This window comes from Phymastichus coffea, unplaced genomic scaffold (genome assembly GCF_024137745.1).
Source record: "Phymastichus coffea isolate CEN01 unplaced genomic scaffold, Cenicafe_Pcof_1.1 PCOF00085, whole genome shotgun sequence".
NCBI lineage: Eukaryota > Metazoa > Arthropoda > Insecta > Hymenoptera > Eulophidae > Phymastichus > Phymastichus coffea.
Genome location: NW_026706896.1, coordinates 587174 through 611593, shown reverse-complemented (window position 1 = coordinate 611593; position 24420 = coordinate 587174). Strand labels below are relative to the sequence as shown.

The 24420-nt window shown below is 41.1% G+C and overlaps 3 protein-coding genes across 10 annotated transcripts; 2 read left to right on the top strand and 1 right to left on the bottom strand.

Moving 5' to 3' along the window:
* Positions 1-100: 100 nt before the first annotated feature.
* LOC131668953 (histone H3) lies at positions 101-578 on the top strand. Its single transcript, XM_058943462.1, has one exon. The coding sequence runs from the start codon at positions 132-134 to the stop codon at positions 540-542; it is 411 nt and encodes a 136-aa protein (XP_058799445.1). The 5' UTR covers positions 101-131; the 3' UTR covers positions 543-578.
* LOC131668954 (uncharacterized) lies at positions 577-2317 on the top strand. Of its 3 annotated transcripts, XR_009302329.1 has the most exons (5): positions 577-931; positions 1018-1121; positions 1328-1495; positions 1555-1643; positions 2139-2317. XR_009302329.1 is itself a non-coding variant. In XM_058943464.1 (4 exons), exons 2-4 carry the CDS (start codon positions 1062-1064, stop codon positions 1567-1569), a joined length of 243 nt encoding a protein of 80 aa, XP_058799447.1. In that variant the 5' UTR covers positions 579-888; positions 1018-1061; the 3' UTR covers positions 1570-2043. The 3 variants fall into 3 exon arrangements, 2 of the variants coding, with proteins under 2 accessions (XP_058799447.1, XP_058799446.1); XM_058943464.1 differs by lacking the exon at positions 2139-2317 and having other exon boundaries at positions 579-888; positions 1555-2043; XM_058943463.1 differs by lacking the exon at positions 2139-2317 and having other exon boundaries at positions 581-931; positions 1555-2043.
* On the bottom strand, positions 2311-24341 carry LOC131668950 (uncharacterized). 6 transcript variants are annotated; one of them, XM_058943458.1, is made up of 19 exons: positions 24272-24341; positions 14720-14910; positions 12920-13188; positions 11434-11519; positions 10777-10981; positions 8456-8823; positions 8128-8350; positions 7918-8069; positions 7544-7638; positions 6993-7166; positions 6198-6395; positions 5866-6132; positions 5626-5799; positions 5279-5543; positions 4993-5216; positions 4697-4919; positions 4478-4610; positions 4196-4410; positions 2311-3929 (listed from the first exon to the last, which is right to left on the bottom strand). In XM_058943458.1, exons 1-19 carry the CDS (start codon positions 24279-24281, stop codon positions 3778-3780), a joined length of 3624 nt encoding a protein of 1207 aa, XP_058799441.1. In that variant the 5' UTR covers positions 24282-24341; the 3' UTR covers positions 2311-3777. The 6 variants fall into 6 exon arrangements, with proteins under 6 accessions (XP_058799441.1, XP_058799437.1, XP_058799438.1 ...); XM_058943454.1 differs by lacking the exon at positions 24272-24341 and adding an exon at positions 17222-17411; XM_058943455.1 differs by lacking the exon at positions 24272-24341 and adding an exon at positions 17222-17411 and having other exon boundaries at positions 4478-4598.
* Positions 24342-24420: the final 79 nt, after the last annotated feature.

The following is a 24420-nucleotide window of genomic DNA, read 5'->3' as shown; positions in this document are numbered from 1 at the left end:
GTGACATCTCCCACCACTTCAAAACTGACCAATCACAAGACGGCTGAAAAATACATAAAAGCAGCATAGTAAAATTTATTCGTTCATTGTCGTCTAAGTTTTCGAACAGAAGACAGCTCTACTGACTCGTCATGGCTCGTACCAAGCAAACTGCCCGCAAATCTACTGGAGGAAAGGCTCCAAGGAAGCAGCTCGCCACTAAGGCCGCTCGCAAGAGTGCGCCAGCAACTGGTGGAGTGAAAAAACCTCATCGTTACAGGCCTGGAACTGTAGCTCTTCGTGAAATCCGGCGTTACCAGAAGAGCACTGAACTTCTGATTCGCAAACTGCCTTTCCAACGATTAGTTCGTGAGATCGCTCAGGATTTCAAAACTGACCTTCGTTTCCAAAGTTCAGCTGTAATGGCTCTTCAAGAAGCTAGCGAGGCTTATCTCGTTGGTCTCTTCGAAGACACCAATCTTTGTGCCATCCACGCCAAACGCGTCACAATCATGCCTAAGGATATTCAGCTGGCAAGACGTATTCGTGGCGAACGTGCTTAAATATCAACTTTGACTCATAATCGGCCCTTTTCAGGGCCACTAAATTTATAACGTTGAACACCTATTAGTCTTGTAATAATTTTTTACGATTAGTAAATAATCGTGTTAAATTAGTTAACTTGTATGTTATAAGTCATAAGTTACTAGTATTAAGTTTTCATATTTAATAATGCTTAATTTCATAAAATTCTAGTGGTACAGTCACGTATTAACTGAATGAGCTACACATCTATATCGATCGTATAACGTGATACACCGTGCCATGTCATGTTATATGCCAACATTTTATGATGGCAACTGACAATTGTGAATACGTTCGCAACTCCTACGTACATTATAATTAAAGGTTTTTAAAAAATTTATAAAATCATTTACATATATCTAAAAAGGTCTTACTACTATTACCTTAAAATATCTACTTAATATCATATTTATGGTTAATCTTATTCAGTTTTTACATTGTATTATATTTTAGTTTATCCATTATAATCTGTTGGTTGCTAATATTAAAAACGAAACATGGGAAATTTATGTAACTGCTGCAAAGGTTCATCGTATGAAGATATTACACCTGATAGAGTGAGTAGTTTTTGTGGTTATATTGATACAATGTACGTATTTCTACTATACATAAATTTTATTATATTAATTAATATTTTGTCCAGCGCTTGGTATTGTTTTATATCTAACAACATAAGATATTTATTACAAGATATAATATTTACTATATTTTCATTTAATTTCGTACATAACATGCTACAACTATTCAATTCCTGATCGTCTAGGATGCTCTTCGTCAACAGCAAGCGGAAGCTGCCGAAAGACGTTTAGCAGAGCAAGAAAGAAGAGGAATTGGAAACATTGATTCTGTGAAACGCAAACAGAAATTAGCTGAAGAACGAGATAGAACAATGAACACAGCAGGAACTTTGAGCAATCAAGGAGGATTAAAGGTAAATTTAATTGTAGTTTTTGTATCAGTAATCATACTCATCATTAATTTTTTTTGCAGTGGCAAGTCAGTTGAATACTACATGTCAGAATATGCATATATAAGTATCAACATTAAGACAAATATATAATCAATGATATCAGAACATTGTAAGTGATATACAGTTTATAAAAAAAAATTAGAAATTAACAGTTGTCATTAAATTCATTATTTGGATCTCAATTCTGTCATTTGATAGTAACCTATTATAATATTGTTAAGTTTACGTTCACTGTTTGTATGAATTAATTTTTTGAATACCGTATTTTCTACTTTCTAAGAATTAAACTAGAAATATTTACATAAGATTCATTAGCAACGTGTATCATTATTTATTTCAAGCTAAGTACTTAATTATTCCAAACATAATTTGGTATGTTCAAGTCAATTGTTTTTTAACAATATATTTGTTACATTATAATGTGATTGATAACTATAGCTAATTACATTATGCAATAATATTTTTACAATGTTCTAGTCCAAAATAACGAATGTTGAGTTGAGTTTCAATAAAATGCAGAATTAATTGCTATTGTTCTATTAAATAATATTATATTATATATTAAATGTTTACTAATATTTTTAAAAATATTTTTTATTTAAAGGTTTTCAATGAAAAATATACAAGAAATTTTATAAACTATCAATAACACTAAGTATCTACAATGTTCAATTAAACATTATTAATTTTTAAAAAATTACAAATTTGGACCAATATAGAAACATCACTAAATAAATAATTTATAAGTAAGCCTATTACAGCAATTATGTCTCACAAGTAGTATTTAAGGTTATACATGTTTTGTTTTATTATATAAAATTATATTAATATTACTTGTATTATTTCACAGCTTCGTAATAAATTTGGAATATTCCAAAAAAATTGTTATTTATTATCTATTTTATAGTACACAAACTACTAAAAAATTAATACAATAGCTATATAAAATCAATGATCATGTAAAAAGTCCTACACATTTTTTTATTACAAATGATGGTTTTTCAAGTGTGTACACAAAGGAGTAATAAATAATCTAAGAGATATTAGACAGTAAAAAATTATTTTAATCTCTTACGGATATTATTTTTATTACATTATAAATTTTTAATATATGTAGAAATGCATACAGAAATTAAATTTATATTTTCTTTACATTTAAATATACTTCATCTTGAACATAAGCTATGAGACTATGCTGCATATTTTTTTATCTAAGGCAGTCTTACATATTGCAATAAATGTTTGACATTGCATTCAATCATTTATTTTTGGACTACATCAGGCTTTATAATTTATGTATTCAGTCTACATATGCAGGCATATATGTTTTCAATAAAATTTTTTAAGAGCTACAATTTTGTACTAATTTTTGTTAATAATTAATGTAAGGTAAGATACTTTATCGATGTAGGTGTATATTTAAATGATATAGATTTCAATAATTTATATTTAAGAATAAGAAATTTTTCAATTTTTCAATTATTTATAAATACGTTTCGTATACTCTCATTTTATTAGAAAACTTATATTTTAAATATATTTTTTACAATCTTTAGTAAAGATATAGTTTTATAATATATAATAAGTATAAAGTTATATATTTATAATATTTAATATTGCAGTAATAAAGGTCTTCATTGTCTAAAATAAATTATATACTTTTGTAACTTACAATTGTATACTGCTGAAATATATCCAGTTATACAAATATGAAAATAATTTCCGCTTTATTCATTTTCATTTGAAGGTATCATAGTACGTATGTTTTATATTGTCGCCAGTAATTAAATCAAATTAAATTAATGGCATATAAGGAATGTTTAAAGAATAATATTTATGACAATTGTATTCAATACAACCATGAAGTCACTTTACTTTTTTCTTTAAATGTTTTAATATGTTGTATAGTAAATTGCTTAATTTTAATTTTGTACTGTTAATTTTATTCGAATTATAAAATTAAATATAAAAATTCAAATAAAATTTGATTTTCTTTGTTTTGCAAAAACACCGATAAATACCGTAAAGTCTGTTTCGGACGCTTTACAAATAAAGTTAGCAACCAGAACAAATTTTCGATATCAAAAATATATATTCGAATTTGATTTACTGGTAAATAGGCCAAAATATATATTACGATCTTCAGTATTTTACATAGCGACGTTATCGCCAATTATACATCAAAAGATTGAATTGAATCTTATATTATACAAAATGAGTATCTAAAATCTATCAGCAAAATGTCAAATTTTTCCAATTCTATGTACCGACCATGATCTAAATAATTTCTTCGTCGATCTCTTAATTTCTCGCCCATGAGCTATCTGGATCTCGAGAGAAGCACCATTATTCAAGGCAAGCCATGTGCGAACTTCGCTTGTTACTGATGATGCTCCTAAAAATTAATTATTGTGTTATTATTTTTAAAACCGATACTTAAAAATTATATAAAATTTATCATTCACTCATTAGAAGGGACAAAGAAATCTATTGAAAAAGAGTAATATATATTTTAATACAGCATTAAAGACTTAAAAAAGTTGGAAAAAATCTTAACTTGAATAAAATGATTTTGAAGTGCAATTTCATTAGCGCGAAAATCAAACTGTCAGAGGGGCTGAACTTTACAATAATGATATATATCACGCAAAATGCTCTCACCTAGAAGCTCGTGCAAAGTAATCCTCCTACTGGCAAGCAATTCTTTACTAGCACTACGAATCTCAAAAACAAGCATCGACTGCCTGGGTATGGAGTCGTGATCCAATTGGAAGTCAATGCAAAATTGTGGATTTGGCATAGCGGGCAGTAATCGCGATTTAGCGATAGTTTTTCCACCGGTCATCGAGTGATTCATTTTTTCTGGACTTGTGCAACTAAACAAAAGTGAAATTCCACGAATAAAGGATACATCTCATGCTCGGTTGATTATAAAATACAAACTTTTGAAATTTAACGCGGCAGTAAAGTTGAGCAATGTGTGCCACATGAAGTCCTTGTGCCTGAAGTACTTTGCCTTCAACCCCGGCATATTTTTCTCGTAACCCGTTAATAACTTTTGCATCTGTAAATGTCACTAATATCATGATTTACTGATAACAGTGTACGTCAAAAAAAAATAAAACAAAAAATTGTTAAGGATTAGAAACTTTTATGTAATACCATTTTGCCGGTGCTTGGGCTTTGGGCTGTTGTGGCGACTCTGTCGAGCAAGCATGTCAGGTTGAGAGACTGCATGAGAAAGCACTGCTGAGCTTTGCATTATCTCCGTCGCGTCCAACTCACTGCCTCTCGGTTCCAAACTCAATGTTACTCCTTTGTTCGATTCCTTTTCTTCGATGTTTACTTCGGAACGGAATCTCCGTAGTCTCAAGCCTCGTTTCATCTGCATAAATAATTGTACCAAATCAGAACATTAAACGTTTACTGGCACGATTATTCATTTCAATATCACAAACCTTTTGTTTCATTGCACGGAAACTGTTATACTGAGGCGTTTTCTTTCCAAAACTTTGATCGGGGCTAGGTGACAAGCTGTGATGACTCGATGACATTTTCGATTTCGAATCGTCAGTCTCGTCGGCACAATCACTTTGTTCTCCGTTTCTCTTCCGACTCCAATGATTCGTTGACGCTTCGCTACTTTCATCAAAATCTTTGGCTTTTGCGAACAATTTGCCAGCTACGCAAAAGAATCGTATTAATTCCTCGTAAATAACATTGCCTGCCAATCGAAAAACTTACGAGTGTGATTTGCATGTCTCAAATGATTATTCGATGGCGACGAATGCGTTGAATGATTTTCGGGAATCTTAGGTACTTTGATCAAAGTTACAGTTCTCGGTGGAGGTGGCGGCGGAACAACTGGCTCTAGGTGTAACCTCATCCGCGATTTCTCCATGGACGGTCTTCGTATGATATTCGTGGTTATCGGTACCGGGGTTTCGTGCAGCTCGCTGGGTCTCGTCGAGGCTTCGCTGATAGTACTTGTCGCGTAAGTACTTTGAGTCTGTTGAAAAACATTTCAATTAATACAATCTAACATAACGGAATGACAATTGTGTGACTAGAAAAGTTACAAACGGCTCTACCTCACATTCTTCGGACAGAACTTTGATTTTTAGTTCGATTGACCCAGATTTGGTTCCGCGTAGAGGAAACCAATAAGATTGATCGGAGCTCGACAATCTCCGAATTTCCTCGAGAGTCAATGATACTTTACCAAGGTAATCTTTCATACCGAAAGTATCATGATCCCACAATACCTGTATTGCAAAGAGCAAATTTATCACGCGAAATTCGGCATACGGCAAGTTAACCCTTCAACTTACAACGTCGAGAGTTTCGCTGCTTCGCGGCAAGCCCATAATGGAACTTTCATCCCAACATGGGTTTAACGTCTTCTTTTTCACACTGCTCTTGTATTTGGTCTCGTTGTTGAGTCTGAGCTCGCAGAAGGGATCGCTGAAACCGTTCAAATCCTTGGCGACGAGGTCCCTGGCACGTAAAAGCGTTACTTCCATCAAACCACTGCCGGTCGACAGTAAACTTGAGACGTCCGACGCCGCCGTGTCGGCGTCACGAGTCAGCAGCATTTTCTGCAAGAAGCAACGCGCTTGTAATGTCACCGATCGATACGTCGATGTTTTGCTTGAACGCGTACTGCCTGCTGCATCCACGGAAGGCTATTTCTTTTGTTCTTGGGCTCGTCCTCGGCGGCCAACTGGTTCACGCTGTTTCTTCGGCTAGACGATATCTGCTGTACGCTTCGCACCGGATGAAACAGCACCGATACCGTCATTGTCGATTGGCTGCTCGACCCACTCAGTGTCAACTCTTTTCGCACTATCCATTTCATTCCCTGTCACAGATCAACACTTTTAGACAATTTTGCGATACTTGTTGTTTCGGTAAAAGTTAGTTATATGGCATTGGTCGATAAACAAATCACGCATTTTCGAGGAAACTACATTTTTATGTGAACAAAATTTACGAAATACGAATTTTCGGAGGATATTTCACAGATAATATTACAAGAAAAATTAGCATCGCGTTCAAACATATCGCGCTCGTATAATATTCAAACCACAAAGATCCTCTCCGCGAGAAGATCCAGTGATTTCACGACGAAGAAAGTCGATTTGACACGACACTGGATACCAGCTATTCAAAAACCGTGACTCCCAGAAGTCGCTACGAAGCCGTCGGAGCATTACAAAAAACCGGAGCGGATATCGACTTTAGCCTACGCGCGTCTCGATTCACCATACAGACGTTCCAGCTCTCTGGAGATTCGTACGATTATCCAAATCTCGGTTAATTGATTTAGAGTTAATTGTCTGCAATAATTACGAGCGGCTCGTATCGATACACAATACACACGAACTGCGATGAGCCGAGTGTAATTTTTACGAAGAAAAAAAAAAGAAGAAAGATAAACGGAAAAACGGCAACTTACCGGTGAAAGAGATAGCATTGCAAGACCAAGCATGTCTGTGTCGGCTCCCTTGGAAATATTCCATGAGTAAATAACGAAGCTCAATGATACTTGAGTGTAGTCCTGGACGAGAAATTCCGCGCACGACTCCCAGTTCGGTGAGTTTGTGCCGCGAATGTAGTGTGTCGTTTTTACCTGCAATCGCGCTTTCAATCAATTTCGGCGCTCGCACATCACTTTGAATAATGTATTCAGTGTTAGCGTGGAACGATGGCTCGCACGTTTATCTCTCATCGTGATTTTCAGGATTGTTCTTTACATTGTAACCAATCGCGAATGTCTATAGCAATCGACAAATGTTTCAGACTAAATTGCAATCATTAACATCAATGCAAGTTTGGATCAAAGTCATCGGTACTAATATAAAAAAGAATGTGTCAAATAACGATACTGTTTGTCAACCGCGCAAATTTTCAGTAAAAATACTCAAAATTAGATATTCACCTTTGTCACAAAACGCATCAACAACAAATTCAATAATAAAATTACGATAGCTGCTGTTCAGCACCAACCTTTTTGCGATTGTTGAAAAGCAAACAATAAGGATTGCACTGCGAAGTATCGCTGCCAAGATTCTCCGCAGAATGTATGTAAACCACAAGGACACCTGTCAAAAGCAACAAAAAACCGAGACGAGAACGTGAGCTCATAAAGCATCTCAAAAAATTGGTCACCTTGAAATCGATAGCTCACTCTCTCTCTCTCTCTCTCTCTCTCTCTCTCTCTCTCTCTCTCTCTCTCTCTCTCTCTCTCTCGCTTTTGCCAGGTATGCAATTTTCCCTTGGAGAAGCAGAGTACATTGGCGCTCGCAGAAAAAGCACTCGCTCCTGCGAGAAAGAGAGAGAGAGAAAGAGCAGAAAGAAGAAGAAGGGGTAAAAAGAATTACCAGCAGTATGCGATTCCATCGGGTCGGGAATGCTTGGCTGCGGCGCGTCCGGCTCGAGAGTTGGAAGCGTCGAATACTCGAGGCGCGCATTTATGTTGGGAATGCTGGTGCTGTTGCGAGACGGCTTCTTCTGCTGCAGCACCGTCTCCACTCTACGCATCGATCATTTGGTCAGTCGGTGGCGTTGCTCATGACACTCGGCGTACTTACACTTGCGACGTCTCCCAGTTGTAAATGCCAAGGGCCAGCTCGAACTGGGCGAGGGTGATGGTGCTGACGAGGCGCTTGGCCTTCAGTTTAATGCTGATGCGCTCGTTGTCCAAAGCTCCCACCAAAAACGACACGTCCTCGCTCCAGTTGGCGCTTAAGGCCGAGGTGACGCGACGCTGCTCGCCGATTGTCACCACCAGCCATCGCTCTTCATCGTTGCTAGCTGTAAGGGTGCCTTGCTTTTTTTATCCGCGACAACGGATTCGCTTTTACGGGCTAATATTCCAGGGAACACTTTCGCAAGATTGTCCTGACTTTTGATACTCACGCGCGATTCCGGCTTGACTGAGCGTCACGGTCAGTACCGCCTGCGGCGTGCTGTTAGCCGTGCAATCAAATCCAGGTCCCGGTCGCTCTTGCGCGCGAAGATCGATCTCCAGGTGTCCCGGGTCGACCAGCCAACTTGCCAGCGCGTCCGACACCACCGCGTGAATCCAGGTTTTCAGCAGCGGTACCTCCATCATCTGCACGGATCGCAGCAGACGCACGCTGAACCAGACGTCGGGCTTCTCCACAAAACTCAAGCTCAGCTGACTCGCATGTGGGAATGGCGAGTTCGCGTCCAATGTCAGCGACGCCATCACTGTGCCGGAAACCGACAGCTTTTCCACGGCGAGGTCTATGTCCATGCCCACTCTGCAGGTGGAAAAAATTTGGGCTCATATTTACGTACAGTCATCGTGCAATTTTACACCATCCAATTGGTCTCCTGGGTTGGAAACGATTTGGCTTTACTTCGACGTTTTAGTAATGCTTAATAAAAATAAATTTTCATCTTGGTATACACATACGTGGACCTTTTCTAATCAAATCAATTTGTTCAAATCAACATTTATCACAAATAAATGTAATGTGACCAGGTTAAATAAACGATAGCGACACAGTAATTTTTTAAATATATTAAAAAATATATACAAAATTTATTCAATTTAATTATTGAAAGGATCTGTTACAGTAACAAAAAAGAGTAAACACTATGATCCAAAGTTGAGCAGCCAAGCTATCGGATGAATTGCACAGTTCGGTGCTGCAACGAGAACAAGATTCTAAACTTTTGCCTTCTTGCAGCAACGATGCGTTATATTGATCGCACGAAAGCGATATTTGGAGACACATTCGGTAAATAACTTTATTATTGGACGATCCCCTATCAACTGAAATATTAAAGCTTCAATAAGTTGTAGGAGTATTGTTTCTTATCATGAATCGTCCATACGCACTTGTAATAAATATTCCACAGTCGTAATACTCCCTTTCGTTTGTATCATCTAAAAAGAAAGTACATAAACAGTACAATACAAACGGGCACCAATAATAAAATCATAACTTACCTGCGTCGCCCGTTTTATTCAAAATGCCAGACCGAACAGAATGAATCGAATTAGGCTCAGTGACAGGTGAGTTCAAAATTCTTGGATATACGCAGTTGCTTATAAATTTCCTTTGAGCAGGACGAGTAAAACATTCGGCGTCGATAAATGACGTGCAGTCATAACAAAATAATGCTGAGACTAAAATAACAGTGACGATGTTGAAAATGTTGAACCTACGGTAGAGTCGCTACCAATAATCTCTTTTTTTTCTGCGCTCGCGCGGAAAACCGACAGATAACGCGAGAATAGCGATGAAAATTCCGTACGATACCTTCGCTGCCGAGGAGAATTATGCCGAGCCAAAGAGGAAAGCTATCTAGACGCGAGCGTGACAGGCCCATTCTCATTGAATGTGCGCAATCAATACGCCGGTCAGTCGGGCGAACTATAAAAGTGACGTATGTATCCCGCTATGCAACGTGATTTATAATTGACACACGTGCGATAAGACCGAAGGCAAAGTATCTGCTATCGTGGCGGATCTCGATATCAATGAAGCCAAGAAGTTTCCGTAGCAATAACGATAATTTATCGGCTTTATCGACGATGCTCCGATCGATTTACATTCTAATTTTATACCAGCAAGCGCTCAAATAAGTTATTAGTATGTCACAGTGGCAGATGGTCGAAATCGTTCTTCAAAAAACGCACGTACAAATTGCTTTATAAATTTGTCACGACGGGCAAGTCCTTATCTATCCTTATCTATTTTCGGACTACGAGTATAGTGGCATTAAATTGATCGATATGGAAGGTAAGTGCGTCCGACTCGCAAGCACGTCATCAGCGAAATGTCCTACGTTGTTTTTAATACGCGACATTGTTGTCGGGAGTTCTGTAATCTCAGTTGTAAATTTTGATGACATCTTCAACTAAATCGCTCGTAAAAAGCCTGTTCACGACCAAGTGAAGCAGTCATTTCAACAAATAACGCCCTATGTACGCAACTAATAACAGCGGCGATTGGATTGAAATGACAGATTAATCATACTCGTGACGAGTTTCTGCCATTCAAGTTTTAATGGGTGTAACTTTTATAACGTGTATAATCCACGTGTACGCACGTGTTCACTATCATATAAAGATAAAATTCTTAGCTAAATCGTGATGCTTCTCAAAATACTCATACTTATAAATAGTAAACGAGCATCTTCCTGGTAAGTGAGTGCAATTTAAGAAAATCAACGAAACAGAAGAGAAAAATGGAGGAACTCACCCTTTCCCGAAAAGCCTCGTGGCGATGAGCATGCGGAATTGCTCGCAGTCCAAATTGAGATCAGCTTCGACGCACAATTTCGTCGAGGTGGACCTGCCCCCGTTGTTAGAGGCCGAGTCCTCGTCGCCATTGAAATCGAGCGTGCGAATCCTCGTGATGCAGGGTGTCTGCTCCCCCAACGTGAGTTCCCTCAACTCCAGCGACCCTTTGTTTTCAGGCCGAAAGTCGTAGGCTCGTTAGCGAAGATTTGTTTTTGTCGCTAATTATCGAGCAGTTGCTTGCTAATTTACTTTTCTCTTAGCGAGGCACGTTTGTCATTTTCGAGCGATAACAAGCGGATTACCGTCAACGATTGTTTCAATGGAATAGGAAGAATATCGATCGTAATTAATAGGCAGCGCTAATAGCAAAATTCGGGCTGTTATTACAGTTATGACATTTGTCTTTTTTTATTCTATTTATACAAATGCGGAAATTCCATAGCAGACGTTGGTAGATATAGAGTTAGAACAAATTTATTTACTGTTATTTAATGAAGTTTGGTATTTTCTGACGTCTTGTTCCTAGTTCGCTATATGACGCTTGTTATTTTTGACACTCAAATCAAAAGAAGAGAGCGAAAACTTTTTGTAAAGTCAGTTTACCAAAATTACTCACCCAATATCGCTGGTTTGGCATCGTTCAGCAGAGGCTCCAACCGTTCCTTCGCATGCGAAAATATACTCGCGGCGCTAAACCTCCACCTTTGAAATATAAAATTTCTACTTTTTATACGACAGTCGACGATAAACTGGTAATTTTTACAGCACTTCTACTGTATATTAGTCCAGACAATAGAGCTCGACAAAAACCGTTTCGCGTATTTTTTTTTGAGGCAGCACGCAATTTTTCCCACCGATAGTTAATATTGAGTGTAATAATATATCTTCATCCAAAGTCTGAAATCGGTGCAGAACATTGTTAACCAGTCGTATAAAAAAATGTCATTTGTTTTCATGTTTTTGTGTATTATCTTTTTTCATAACAGTTTAATCGAAAAATGGTCTTATAGTTTTTTGTTCATCTCGGCAAGACCTATAAAAGTATTATGTCGTACGTTAATTAATACATGTTAATTAAATAAAAAGTCATTAACACAAAAATGCCAACTGTTTATTTAATAATTATCGTAAATATTTAATCATAGAGGCTTTCCGTATACCTCAATGTATGTCTTATTACATAAAGATTATGAACTTTGAAACCGCAAGTTCTAAGTTTAATTGTAACCTTTTCAGACGGTTAATAACAAATTTGTCCACGGTACGGATTGTTAACCAAAGTGACGCCGATTTTTTTATCGGTACTTGCTAGATTTTCCAATCGAAAACTGCGATTTAAACAAAAAAAATTTAATTTGGGACTCAGACAATGTTTTTTTTTTAATATTGCTTAGTTGCTAAGTTAAATTCACTGTGTATTAAAAGACTTTTTTGATGGTTTGCAATGTATATCGGTAGATGGCCAAAAGAGTTTCAAATGAAAAAGAAACATCAAAATTTGTTAATTAATAAAAAAGTTACAGATTGTTAAAGTTTTTGTCCTGTTGTTAAATAATAAATGTAGGCAACGAAAAATTTTTTAAACGATCTTAAACGGAAAGCCAAGGTTCTTTTGACTGTGAAATGTCTAGTCTTTGCTTCAATTATATGTACATTAAATTTACGACCATACGTAAACTGAATCAATGATTTTTCCAATATTTTGTGCCGCGTAGTGGTGGGGGAAGTCAAACGCCGCTAGTTCGAGTCGCTCGAAAAATTCGGCAAGTGCCTTTAAAACATATAGCGCGACTGTAACATTACTTTTTTTCCGATCTAAACAAGATCATTGAATTACACTCAATGTTAACTATCCGTGATAAAAATTTCGTGCTGCCCCAAAAAAAGTACGCGAATTTTGCTCTATTGCCTGAATTATATCTCGAAGCCACAAAAAGATCTGTTACTCGCAACTTCGGCTCACACGTTATCGTTAAAAGCCAAAGTTCGACGACGAGAAAATGCAGAGCGAGTTAAATTCAATTAAGCCGTGCGCTTCGAAGCGAGCATTCATTGACGACCTCGACGCTAATGTCTGTGCCTACATTTACTTATCAACTCACCACTTGTTGATGAGTAGACTCAGCCATTCGGCAGTTTCGTCCTTGTAAAGCGCGCGTCGTCTACGTAACCTAGCTAATTCCTGCTGCAGGGCTGTTTGTAGCAGACGCGATATTCGAGCTTTCGTCAAGCTACCTGCCAATGCTAGGACAAGCATCAGCCAAGCTAACGACAATCCTGCCACTCCGACAAGCCATGCTATCGTTACGCTTACGCCCAGGTACAATGCACCGCGCAATGCCTCGGTGTCACGCTGCAATAAAACAAATTTCTTTCTTTTTCAATTAAGCTTTTCGATTTCGAATCGATTTAATCAGCGACAAGAAAGCACAGCGAGTCGCTCGTTCTTATTGAGATCCACAATGCCACACGCTCTACTTTCGAGCCTCGATGCGCCACGGATGGAAAGAAGAAAAAAAGGAAATAGCTATTTTTATGGAGAAGCGTGTAATGGAAATTCCCCGTTGTTGGGAGCACGCAGCAAAGAAATCAACCTGCGACGACCCGCATCGATATATATATATATATATATATATATATATATATGACGTCAAGTTATCGTACTCTAGTTTTAGAAGCAATCCATCAAACTTTCATGCGCTTTCCCTTTCGATAGTCTCGTTCGCACACGCGCGCGTCGTATTGTTCGTTCCGTCTTTTGACGTTGAACGCGTGAAAAAAAAACGCATACACCGATCGCTATACCTTCGCGCGAAATCAACCCCACGCGTGCGCGCGTCGGTTGTAGTTTGCGGACGCCGCACGCACGCGACGTTGCGTGTCGTCGCCGCGTCCGAAAAATCAGCCTGCAACGTCACCGCGACGACGTCAACGGCCTTGCAGCGTGCGGCAGCAATGGATTTCGGCTTTTCCCTTTCGTTTGTCTTTACGTATGAATTGGAAATCCGACTGCCGTGGAAGGGAAGCTGGATTAGCGCTTCGTTCTTTTTCCCTTCACTTTCGATTTTTAGGGAGGCTTCGATTTTACATCTGTGCTGTTGCATGTTTTGCGGCTGTTGCGCAGACGAACGCGCGCGCGAAACAAATTTTACTTGTAAACGGGCGCGTCGACGATGAGAAGAACATCGTTTAAGTGTAAGGGAACAGATAAGAACATAAAAGATGTTATTTACAGGGAGAATCCTTGCGAGCGAAGCACAGCAAAATAAAGTAATAGTGGATTATCGATAATCATTATGTTTGCGAGGAGCGTGCCTGCAACCTTCAAAATTTTTTGTGTCGATCGAGCGCGCGTTTTATTTTTATACGCGCATCAACCACGTTCAAGAAAAAGGTCGTTGTGTATCCGCATCTTCGACACTCTTTTTCCTTTCTTGTTTTTCTTCTTCCCAAAAGTGCATTCGAAGCAAAGCGAAATAATTCCATCGCGCTTTCATAACCGCGAACACACCCGGCCCAACGGTAACGAGCAGCGCGCGATAAAACTGCACTTCCGTCGTTAATTCTTGTCAACGGCGTTTGATTACTTTCTCTATTTTTAAGCTCGCGAGTAGCGCGCAAAATCGATAGGAGATGATACAGATGCTCCACTTTGGCCTTACGCCACGTATTCCCCCTCCCCCTCCCGCCTCGTAACCGCAAAGGGCTTATCGCACGCGCTGATTTGCCAAGTGGATTGCGTTTGCCTTCGTGGCGAATTGTCAACGGAGCCGGCGATCGTCATCGGGACGACTCGTCGCTCGTGGTGGCGATAATCGCACGCGTCGTGCAAAGGTCACTGACCACGGCGCATCGCGACATCCTTCGAACGCATCGGTCTAGCTTGTAATGATATACGTTACCAGTGACTTTTGCGCAACGGCAACGGCGAACTCGTCGTCGCTCGCCGGATCGTCGGGTGTCATCTTGCCGGCGAGTGGAATGAGATTGCACGGTCCCGGTAGCTCGGCCAAGGACTTTATAGCCGCTGCTGTTCCTCCGGTAGGCGACGGCTGACCGCCTACGGGACTGTTCAGTCCGCTCTCTCGTTTCCCTGCAACAATGCGCGCATTGTTTTTCTGCTCTTTTACCATTTCCCTTAATAGTCGCAACGCTGGCAAACGCATTACGGAAGCGCATTTTTCGCAAGGAGGAACGAGACCGTGTGATGACGTGCATCGGCGACACTCGCGATCACGCGGCAACGCTTGTTTCGACGACCGCGTCCTCGACCAACGAAGGACGAGCACATACTTGCGGCGCCCTTTTAATCGAGGACGATGCAACAACGATGCAACCGTTCGAATGTATATCGAGCTAGCGAGAGCTTGTTTTTTCTTTTTGTTTTGTTTTGTTTTTTTTTTTTTGGTTTTTCGGCGAACCTACTCTTTCGCGTCGAGCCAACTGGTCTGTTTCTCGAGTGCAGGCATTGGGCTCGGACGAATGAAAGTCGAGCGCGCAAATTTTTAATTGGACATGCAACGTCGTGGGCTGAGAGCGCGCGCTCGAAAAAGTTTTTTGTTTCACGAATAGTATGACGTCTTAGATAAGTGAGTTGCACGATTCTCCTTTTTCTATTGAAACGTTAACGACAGTTAACAATAGATCGTAAACAATAGATCACAATCGAGAGTAATAAAAATGTTCGTGAATAGGTCACTCATAGGTAAATACACCATCGCAGATTGAATGGCACGTTAACAGTGGTGATCTCTCAGATAAAAAAAGGAAAAAAAAAAAAAAAAATAGACCGAAGCGCGTGTCCAATGGAACGAAAAAAAAAAAATTGATTTTGTATACTCGTCTACATAAGATTGCACACGTGCTAGTTAACCCAGATCCGTTGCATGCCAAATTGCGCATTAGATCTATCCCGAGCAACCCTTCGAAGCCTGCAATTTTCATTTTAAACATTAAACGAGGAAAAGCCGGCTACCTTATCGCGAAGCTACCCTCTTCGATTCTTTTTCTGCAGATCCGCGATAAAGAGCAAAACAAAATAAAATATATTTCTTATCTATGCTAACAAAGCCCTCTTGCGCGAAAAAGATAACGTCGCCGTAAGATAGGTTGGTTAAATTACCGCGGCGATATGTAGGTCATTCCGTATGTCGTGGGGCGAGCGAAACAAAAAATGAGGAAGTAAGAAAGTTTGTAACGGGGTGGTCAGTCGCGACCGCGTGGTCACTCTCTCGCTTGACTCGAGAGAGTGTTTTATTGCGGCGAGACCGACAGGAGAGAGAGGGACGATAAAAATCTAATCCGGCATCAACGTCAATACGCGGGATGAACGTTTAGCTCTTCGCTCTCTAAAGCGTTGCCTGCGTCGTTAATCTGATCGAATTTTGAAGATTGATTTTGATTGATAAGTTGATGGATGATGGCGGTTAACGACCGACTTCACGGCGTTCAAAAACAGAAAGCGTTCGGCGAAACATCTCGTCAACCGGAGATTTTCGTCATATATACGCACTGACTTGTCACTTTGCTAATATTCACCTACCACTGTGAAAATAACACGCATACGGGGCTAGAAGAATCCATACGTTTCGCTGATGCATCCGCCTAATGAGCGCGCGAAAGTCAACAAAACTACACTCGCAAAATCTATTGCACATCCGGTCAAACAAATGCGACAAGAGACAAAGTCTGACTCACTGTGCTTATTTTTCATCCATTATGCATTTCTCTTTCACGATGAACTAGAGAGATACAGATGGGGAGAGGGAGAGGGAGAGAGAGAGAGAGAGAGGAAAAGGAAAACTGCGTGTACTTCCACGTTTCTCCTCGATTACTGACAAAAATTCGTCGTTACTGCTGCAATGCATACCAGCTGGCAATGCATGTATGTAGCATGTAAAGGATCGCGTGCCGCATGGGAAATGCCGTTCGAAAAGCGTGGAATAATATCGACCAAACGAGTTGAGTTTCGTGTGTGTAGATGAATTGCAAGATGTATATGCAAGAAGAAACATTGCGACCTGTTGTTTATAGCACATCATTTCCTTTTGGTAAGACCGCGACCGAATTTTCCGACCCTCCATATCCATTTCTATTCCGTCCTTTATAAGCCGAAGAGTATTTTGGTATACGTATGTTTGGTTTTCATTCGCACAAAGCTACGCGTTGTAAATTCCTAACAAACTTCAATTACGGAAGCTTTACAAAATAAAAGGGCAAAAATAAAGCTTCGAAATTACGAAAATTAGATAATATTTCCCTTGTGACAAAATAAAATCTTTACCAATGATATTAATACGATATCCTTTCAAACCATTAAAATGATGTATCCTTCGAATGAAAGCGAAAATTGACCAATTCATAGAAAGATGAAAAATAAGAACGCAAGGGCGCGCGAAAGGTACCTTTCTTGAGGGAAGGCCCTCGTTTCAGGTGTCTCGCCATGAAGCTCGACAAGAGCTGCATCCTCTTGACGGCACACTCGAGGAGCGCTTCTTGGCGCTAATAACTCGCAAGCCAGGACTATATTCGATTGTTATTTCGATGGACGGCGTTGCATCTGCCAGAGCAGCCACATCGCGTGGCCGCGATCGGGACGAGCGTTAACCACCGACTGACCGCTGTGGCGCTGGCGACGATCGTAGATCAGCCGGCCACTCTGCCCACCACCCAGCGGCGCCACGCGAGTGCGAAGGTCGAGCGCCCGCGCGAACGGGGTGGTTTTCCAGTCGCTCGCTTGCCTCGCGACACGGACGGCCGACGGCCGGCGACGTTTCGACGTCGCGATATCGAACACTTCAGCCCGACGCGCGTCGTTAACGACGCGCGCGAGCAAACCAGATGTATTCTTATCGCACGTTCACCGCTACCTTTTATGAATTGTTAAACCGCCCCGGTAGTGTATTATTTGCGCTACATAGACGAGGACCTACGTGTTTTCCTGGCACCTTCCTAGCAATCATCCTGTCATTATTTTTGTTTTTTGTGCCATTCGATTTCACCTTTCGCGGCTCGCTCGCGCCTCGTTACGACCGCGCGAAAGGGGGGGGGGGGGGGAGAAAGCACTCGGGCCTAATTCGAGCAAAAAAAAACAATGAAGAAGGAGAGGCCTCGCATGAATATTCCACGCGTAAGCTTGGCGTGAAATCTCGATGCGCTTCGCACAGCGGAACGCGCGTATCATCTCCCACGCCTCATCGTCGTGCACACTCTATGCAAAGACCTGAGCAACAAGCATTTTAGAGAAGAAAAAATAAATTGCTGAGAGTTTTCTTTGTTTTTGCACAAATTGCGCCGCTTGTATAAAAGTTTTTTTCTGCCTGTTACTTTGATGGGAAGCGTATATTAGGTTATTTAAGTGCAATGTTGTGGGTTACTTTTAATAGAAGATATTAAAAAAGTGGAACATAGATGTTTCCTCGTGATTGAAAATTTATACTTCCATCTATGTATCAGGAAAGGCCTGTTGCCTCGAGAAGAACGTTATTTTAAACAACATATATTTTTACAAATATTTCTTTTAAAATACGAAGAAATATTGTGTTATATCGCATTATGAAAAAACTTACATAAGAAATGATGACATGGATAGTTCAATCAGTTTCACTAAAATAATATGTTAGTAGCAAAGAAAAGTCGCTTAATATTGTAGATCAATACTAACAACTTTTTTAATACAGCAAATATTCATCAGATTACATGAGATATGAACAGGTTTGAACGTATCACGGAAGTGACGGACAAACTATTGACTTATCAATGATGATAGTATCGTTCAATAAAAAAACGCTTCAAGCGCAAATAGATCCTTCGACGACAACGAATAGAAAACATCCTCCAAGAAACAACGGCGTTATACGTATCAACTTGGCACTCTAACGCTCGTATCAAATTGATTTTCTAGAAGACGATTGCGTCAATTTTGATACCTCTACATCGCGCTTTAAAAATAGCACAATGACCTACCAAGCAGGCAATGCCTGTAGTCTCCTGCAGTAAATAACTTTTCATGTCAAAACATAGATTTCACTAAATTCACTTTTTCACGCGTTCTTCTCAGCAATTGCTTTGAAATTTTTCAATGAGTTTGATTTCAAGTCAGATTTTATTTCTTACACATTCCAATTATTTTTTACTCCCAATGTAACGATTTTTTCTTGCTCGTAATTTCAATTTATCGAAAGTGAATAAATATTACATAAACTCTCTAACAATTGAACAATTGATGAACTGTGATTGGTCAAAATGTTTGTAAAGTAGCATATTTTCAATAAGGACAACAAAAAAATGAGGGTTTGTGGCATGTGTACAGACACACTTCTCTCCTGCAGCGTGCGTCTTCGTGCTCGACCATAGCAGCAGCCCGAAAACGTATATCGTCGCAATTGCAATTGACCGCGCCTGCGTAAATCTGCCGCGAGGATGAGCGTGGCCAAGGACTACGCGCGGAGTATACATGCGTACACCACCTGCCATATCGGATCTGCCTCTGCGTTCGAGCCGCGCGCACGACAGTCAGCCCGTGATCACAGCTTTTCGGTCTTTACGCGCGTTTAAGTGCATAACGGTTGTGTGCGTGCTACGCAACGCTGCTTCATTTTTATCTTTCCCTTTCTTCGCGCGCCGCTGCCGCAGCTACTTGGCCGTACATTAATTGAAAGGTAATAGACCGTAGAATACGACCTTCTTCTGTTTGCCCGTCAGAAGGAGACAGACAGGAAAAGAACGCTCGCGTAATTGTTTAGTGTGGGAGAGAGGCGATGCTTTATTTCTCGCTCTTGGCTCTCTTTTACTGCAGAAGTCGAGGGTGTACTTTTAACGCGTTACTGTACCGCGTAATTTCTCGCTGATTAAGAGCGAGGCGTTAGCTGACTCGAGGGAAGAAGAAAAAAAAAAACGAGGATATAAGTGCGCAACGCGCTTTGCTTGGGAAAGTATGTATAGTAATGGTTTGGTCTACGAGCAGGTAGTTTTTCTTTTTTTTTCCTCGGCCGTAATGAAATTAACACTTTGCTGCGCGAAACAGCGAACGAGCCTCGGTATGCATTTGAACAGCGGGCAAGCAAACGCGTTTCGAACATCCCGCCGATGTCTGATCGATCTTCTCCAATGACGCCTCGAGGCTTCATTTCGCGAAGACTGCAATGGAAAAAAAGAAAAGGAGCGCGAGCTGTTATCCACGCTCGCGTGCAGTTTGCAAACTCACGCTACGTATCCCGCATCATCGTAGCAGGCCTTCTCAATATACACACGTGCGTATAGTCGAAGATAGTCATCTCGCCAAGTGAAGCGAACAGCAGCAGGAGAGGATGTTGGCCTGGAAAGAAAAGCCGCGCGCGAGCACGAGCCCGAAGAAAAAGAGGCAAAGAAGAGGAGGGAAACCGGTAGCTAAAGCACTGCCGAGAACTTGAGGCTGAAGACAGTCAATGGGGGGATACGCGTACGTGTTGTACGCGAGCAGCCTGAGTACGATGCGTATACGCCTATGTTTAGCCGTCTCTCTCTCTTTCTCTCTCTCGGTGCACTGTTTGTTGGCAGCGCGAACGAGAGTTTACGTTTCCGTGCGCTCGCGGTAACAGTAAGATAGATTCTTAGCGAGCTTTGAGATATGTAAGACGAATGATCGTAATATTCAAAATGCAAAATGATACCGCAGTCGTCTCTACAGACATTCCTGAGAGACTTCGGACATTTGGAACGGGGAGGGAGGGTATAGCTATCACCGTTAGAAACTTCTTGAGCATACACGCTTCTTGAGCTACGAAGTATACATACATTTTTTGCCACAAAGGCATATCGATGCATTTAATTTCGCTGTACATGCGCGTTTCGCAAATAGTGTTGACTCTATATATAGTCTGCAAGCCTGCGAGCATAAAGCCGAAACGCTCGTCTCCGAGTGCGCAGACTTTTTCCCCAGCTTCATATATTCATCGACATGAAGTTCAGTCATTTGCGAGTCGCTCAAGAGGTGAGATGCGCCACGATACGTATACACTGCGAACTTACGCGTTTTTCGGCTTGAAGCTCCTGATTTTTCGCTGGCACGGTCGTGTTGCTCGTATTCACTTCGTTCGAATTCACGCGCAAAGAACTCGCCGCGAGGGCCAGTGGAAAACGTAGCCAATTAAGCAGCGGCAGCCGAAATACACGTCGCGCCGTCAAAAACAATCTCTAATCGATATAATTCGAGGATAGAGAAAGAGAAAGAGAGAGAGAGATAGAGAGAGAGAGAGTCAAGGAAAAATCCTTCAAACCGACCACAGCGCAGAGTACACAGCACAGCGGAATCAAAAGGTCGCGCACGCGGGCAATTCACTAAATCACGCGCGGCGCTGCAATTTATCGTGCCATGCCCGAAACAACACGCGCGCGCACAGGCCGGGGGGCGCGTATAAATATTCAATCAAACGCACGCGAGGTCTTGAAATATCCCTGTTGTATACAAACGTCCACGGGGACCCCTTGCGCTGTCGCTGGATATCTCCATTGATCGCCGCCGCCGCTCGCGGAAAGGAAGTCCGCGCCCCGGAGCAAACGCACACGCGCGATGGAGACGTACCGTGCGGAGGAGCGAAGGGGTGGGGAAGCAATTGTGCGTGTACGTGTGTTTATACGCGCGGATATTATCACTTTGCTGAGATCGGGTTCGAAGACTTGCACGTGGGAATTACAGATTTGGTTTTCATTGTCACTCATTGTGATTCGAATTATTATTATTTTTCCGCTCGTTAATCGTTCTATTGTGAAACGTTTTGGTTTGTTTCCCCCGATGAATTCGGAAAAATCGTTTATACTAGAATTAGTAATGAACAATCTATCTGTAATATTCGTTAGTTACATCCTAAATGAATCGACAAAATTGATGTTTTTTGTAAATGAAACATCTCTTTCACGCATAACAATTACGCATGAAAAGCACATAGCACGAACGAAAAAAAGCAAATCACAATGCGACACAGTTATCTAATGAACTTTTAAAAAAACCTGCGCCGAACAGCTAAGACAAGGAAAAAGTACAAACTCCACAAGCACGTAACAAAAAATTGTGGTACGTCGCGCACAATGCAAATGCGCGGCGAAGCAGACGAACAGGACTTGACGAATTAACGTTCCCTGTGCGTACCGAGAAAAGAGACGAGAGATTCGAGATCACGGAAGCGTTTTTCGTTTTTTCGCGTTTCCTCGAAACACACCGGTGTACGAGGAAGGTGGAGTCCTTTCGTGAGACGATTGCTTAATAAGCGCCCACTCGCCTCCACTAGCTCGACGCGTTTGAACTTTCGTTTTCCCGTACCCGTTGATTTCCATGTATCCTTTCACGCCTCCGTCTTTTATAATCGGCTTTGGACTCTATGTTTCCCTTTGCCTCTATGGGGCACGCCATACGCCCGTGCACGTGCTGCGAGCAGCTCGAAAGTGTTCTGCGACGACTAAGATTTTGAAAGGCCACTTGCCAAAACATTGTCTTTAAAAAGCAATTGTTGCACAACTCTCAGCTGTCGTGGTTAAAAAAGCATCCGACACAATTTTCGAAAGCAACGAGGGAAATCGCAATAGTACAATATTTACTCGATGCCTCGCTATTCGCCCGCTCCATTCCGATAATCATCGATAACAATCACCTTGTGTCATTGAGAAAACAAAACATAAATATTGCCACAGTCCGCCAAGTCGATTGTCAGCTTTTTTTCAATGCCGAGAGACATTGCACGATTGTGCGCCGCCGCCAAAGCTTATAACGCCCACGCGCGAGGCGTGACTGTCGTGCGCGTCTGGCTGCCAGGATCGTTTTGCAAAATTAGTATTTACGATATTCCGCCGCTGCCAGCACTCGTAAGTCAGCCATTGAGTTGCCATTTCTCTCTCTCTCTCTCTCTATCTCTCGTTGAATTCTAAGGGCGTTTTGTGATTTAGCACCGCGCGCGACTGTTGCTTCAACGAATGGCTTTATCGAGTGAAAATTCCTTTTCACTTTCGCGTCGTCGTTCAAAGAGCATAAGTGAACTTTTGTCGCCGCTCTTGAAAGGAGATCGCGTGAAAGGCGAGGAGATTTCGTTTGAAGCGCTCACGTATGAGCTTAGCTCGGCATAAAGGAAAAAACAAAAAAAAAAGCGATCCGATTATAAGAGCTTTTGTCGCCGTCGCGAAAATTACCGACAAATTATCCTTCGCCTCACGCGGATGTCCCTTTGGCATTCTCGACAATGAAATTACTCGCTTCGCGTGAAAATTGGAACTGTTTTCACGAGATCATTGCGAGAAAGCGACGAGTAATGCCAAAGTCAACGGCGTACGTGGATTCATGATTACGAAATACTCGCGCATTTGACAACGGGAATTGTCATTTAGCGACGTGCGTCTTCCCTAGCAAAACTTGTTTACCGCTTGAATTCTAAATTCGTAACGTCGACGTGGTAGCACGCGCTACTTAACGATGCCAACGTCGTCGACGGCTAATGATTAATGTAATTGAGCAAGTCAAGTTATCCGTGGAAAGAAAAAAGAAAGCTAGAAAAAAACGTTTTGTGTGCTATTAAAGTAAACAGGAGTTTCTTTCCCCGCCCCTCCCATCATACGCGCACAGCACAGTGTTTATACGTCGCACGCAAGTATATAATAAATGCAACGAGTTGATTATACGGCATTTTGCATGCACAGTATACGAATCTCGAAATCGAAATTATTTTCAAACGAGCTCTTTTTTTAAATTCACGTTAAATCGCCATATGTGCCGTTAATCGTCTAGGGGTCGCTACAAGGCGACTTTTGTCGCGATCGCAATAAATTTAAATCCAGTCTGCAGGATCATCGAGCTTTGATACGCGCGGGTGATTAAAAAAGTGCGGGAGCACGTGTACGCTCTGCCTCCGAAATCTCTTTCTCGCTATATATACACACTAATACACGCGAAAGGTATACTTATTGAGACCGTAGGGGGGCAAGAAATAATCAATAGCACGCAGCTGCTGTTGCACTGCCGAGAAACGGTGAGAGAGCGAGAGAGAGAGACAGAGAGAGAGAGGGAGAGAGAAAACCGGTAAGTGTATAATATGATGGTTTTTCCACAAGGATCGGTACACTCGCGGAGTTTTCATAGTGCACTTTGGAGTGCAGTATATACGTCGCGCGAGGTTTGCGTTCAATCCCGTGCGGTTGCTGCGTGGGTTTATATGAAACGGATGCTTGTATTTCTAATTGTTGTTGATGAACAATTATTGTCCAACTAATAAAATAGATTTTTAATCGGTATATTTCCGAAGTACGCTCCGGATTTTTCTGATTTACTTCAGAACATGATTTTTCTCACCACACCATCTACACCGCCACTTTTCTACAGAAACAAAGGGAAAAAACAGCTCCAGTACTGCCCATCGCGAGAGAGAACTAGAGAAAAAAAAGAAACCGACAACAGCAAGAAAATCACTCATCCCCGTCAACTGTAGCTTACGCACCGTCTTGCATTCCAATCTTTTCCTGCAAAGAGCTGTGTATCTACTATATGTGCAGCAGGAGCCCGCCGTTTTTTTGTTAAAAAAACTCACCTGCTAATTCGCACCGCACAACACGCACGCACACACGAGGTCCTCCCCGAAAAATATCA

Coding starts and splice junctions, on each gene's coding strand:
- LOC131668953 (XM_058943462.1), top strand. CDS start 132: ATGGCTCGTACCAAGCAAACTGCCCGCAAATCTACTGGAGGAAAGGCT.
- LOC131668954 (XM_058943464.1), top strand. CDS start 1,062: ATGGGAAATTTATGTAACTGCTGCAAAGGTTCATCGTATGAAGATATT. Junction 1,122..1,327: donor AAGATATTACACCTGATAGA/GTGAGTAGTTTT, acceptor CTGATCGTCTAG/GATGCTCTTCGTCAACAGCA.
- LOC131668950 (XM_058943454.1), bottom strand. CDS start 17,282: ATGCAGCTCTTGTCGAGCTTCATGGCGAGACACCTGAAACGAGGGCCT. Junction 5,800..5,865: donor GCAGCGAAACTCTCGACGTT/GTAAGTTGAAGG, acceptor TTTGCAATACAG/GTATTGTGGGATCATGATAC. Junction 4,611..4,696: donor GCCCAAGCACCGGCAAAATG/GTATTACATAAA, acceptor TCATGATATTAG/TGACATTTACAGATGCAAAA.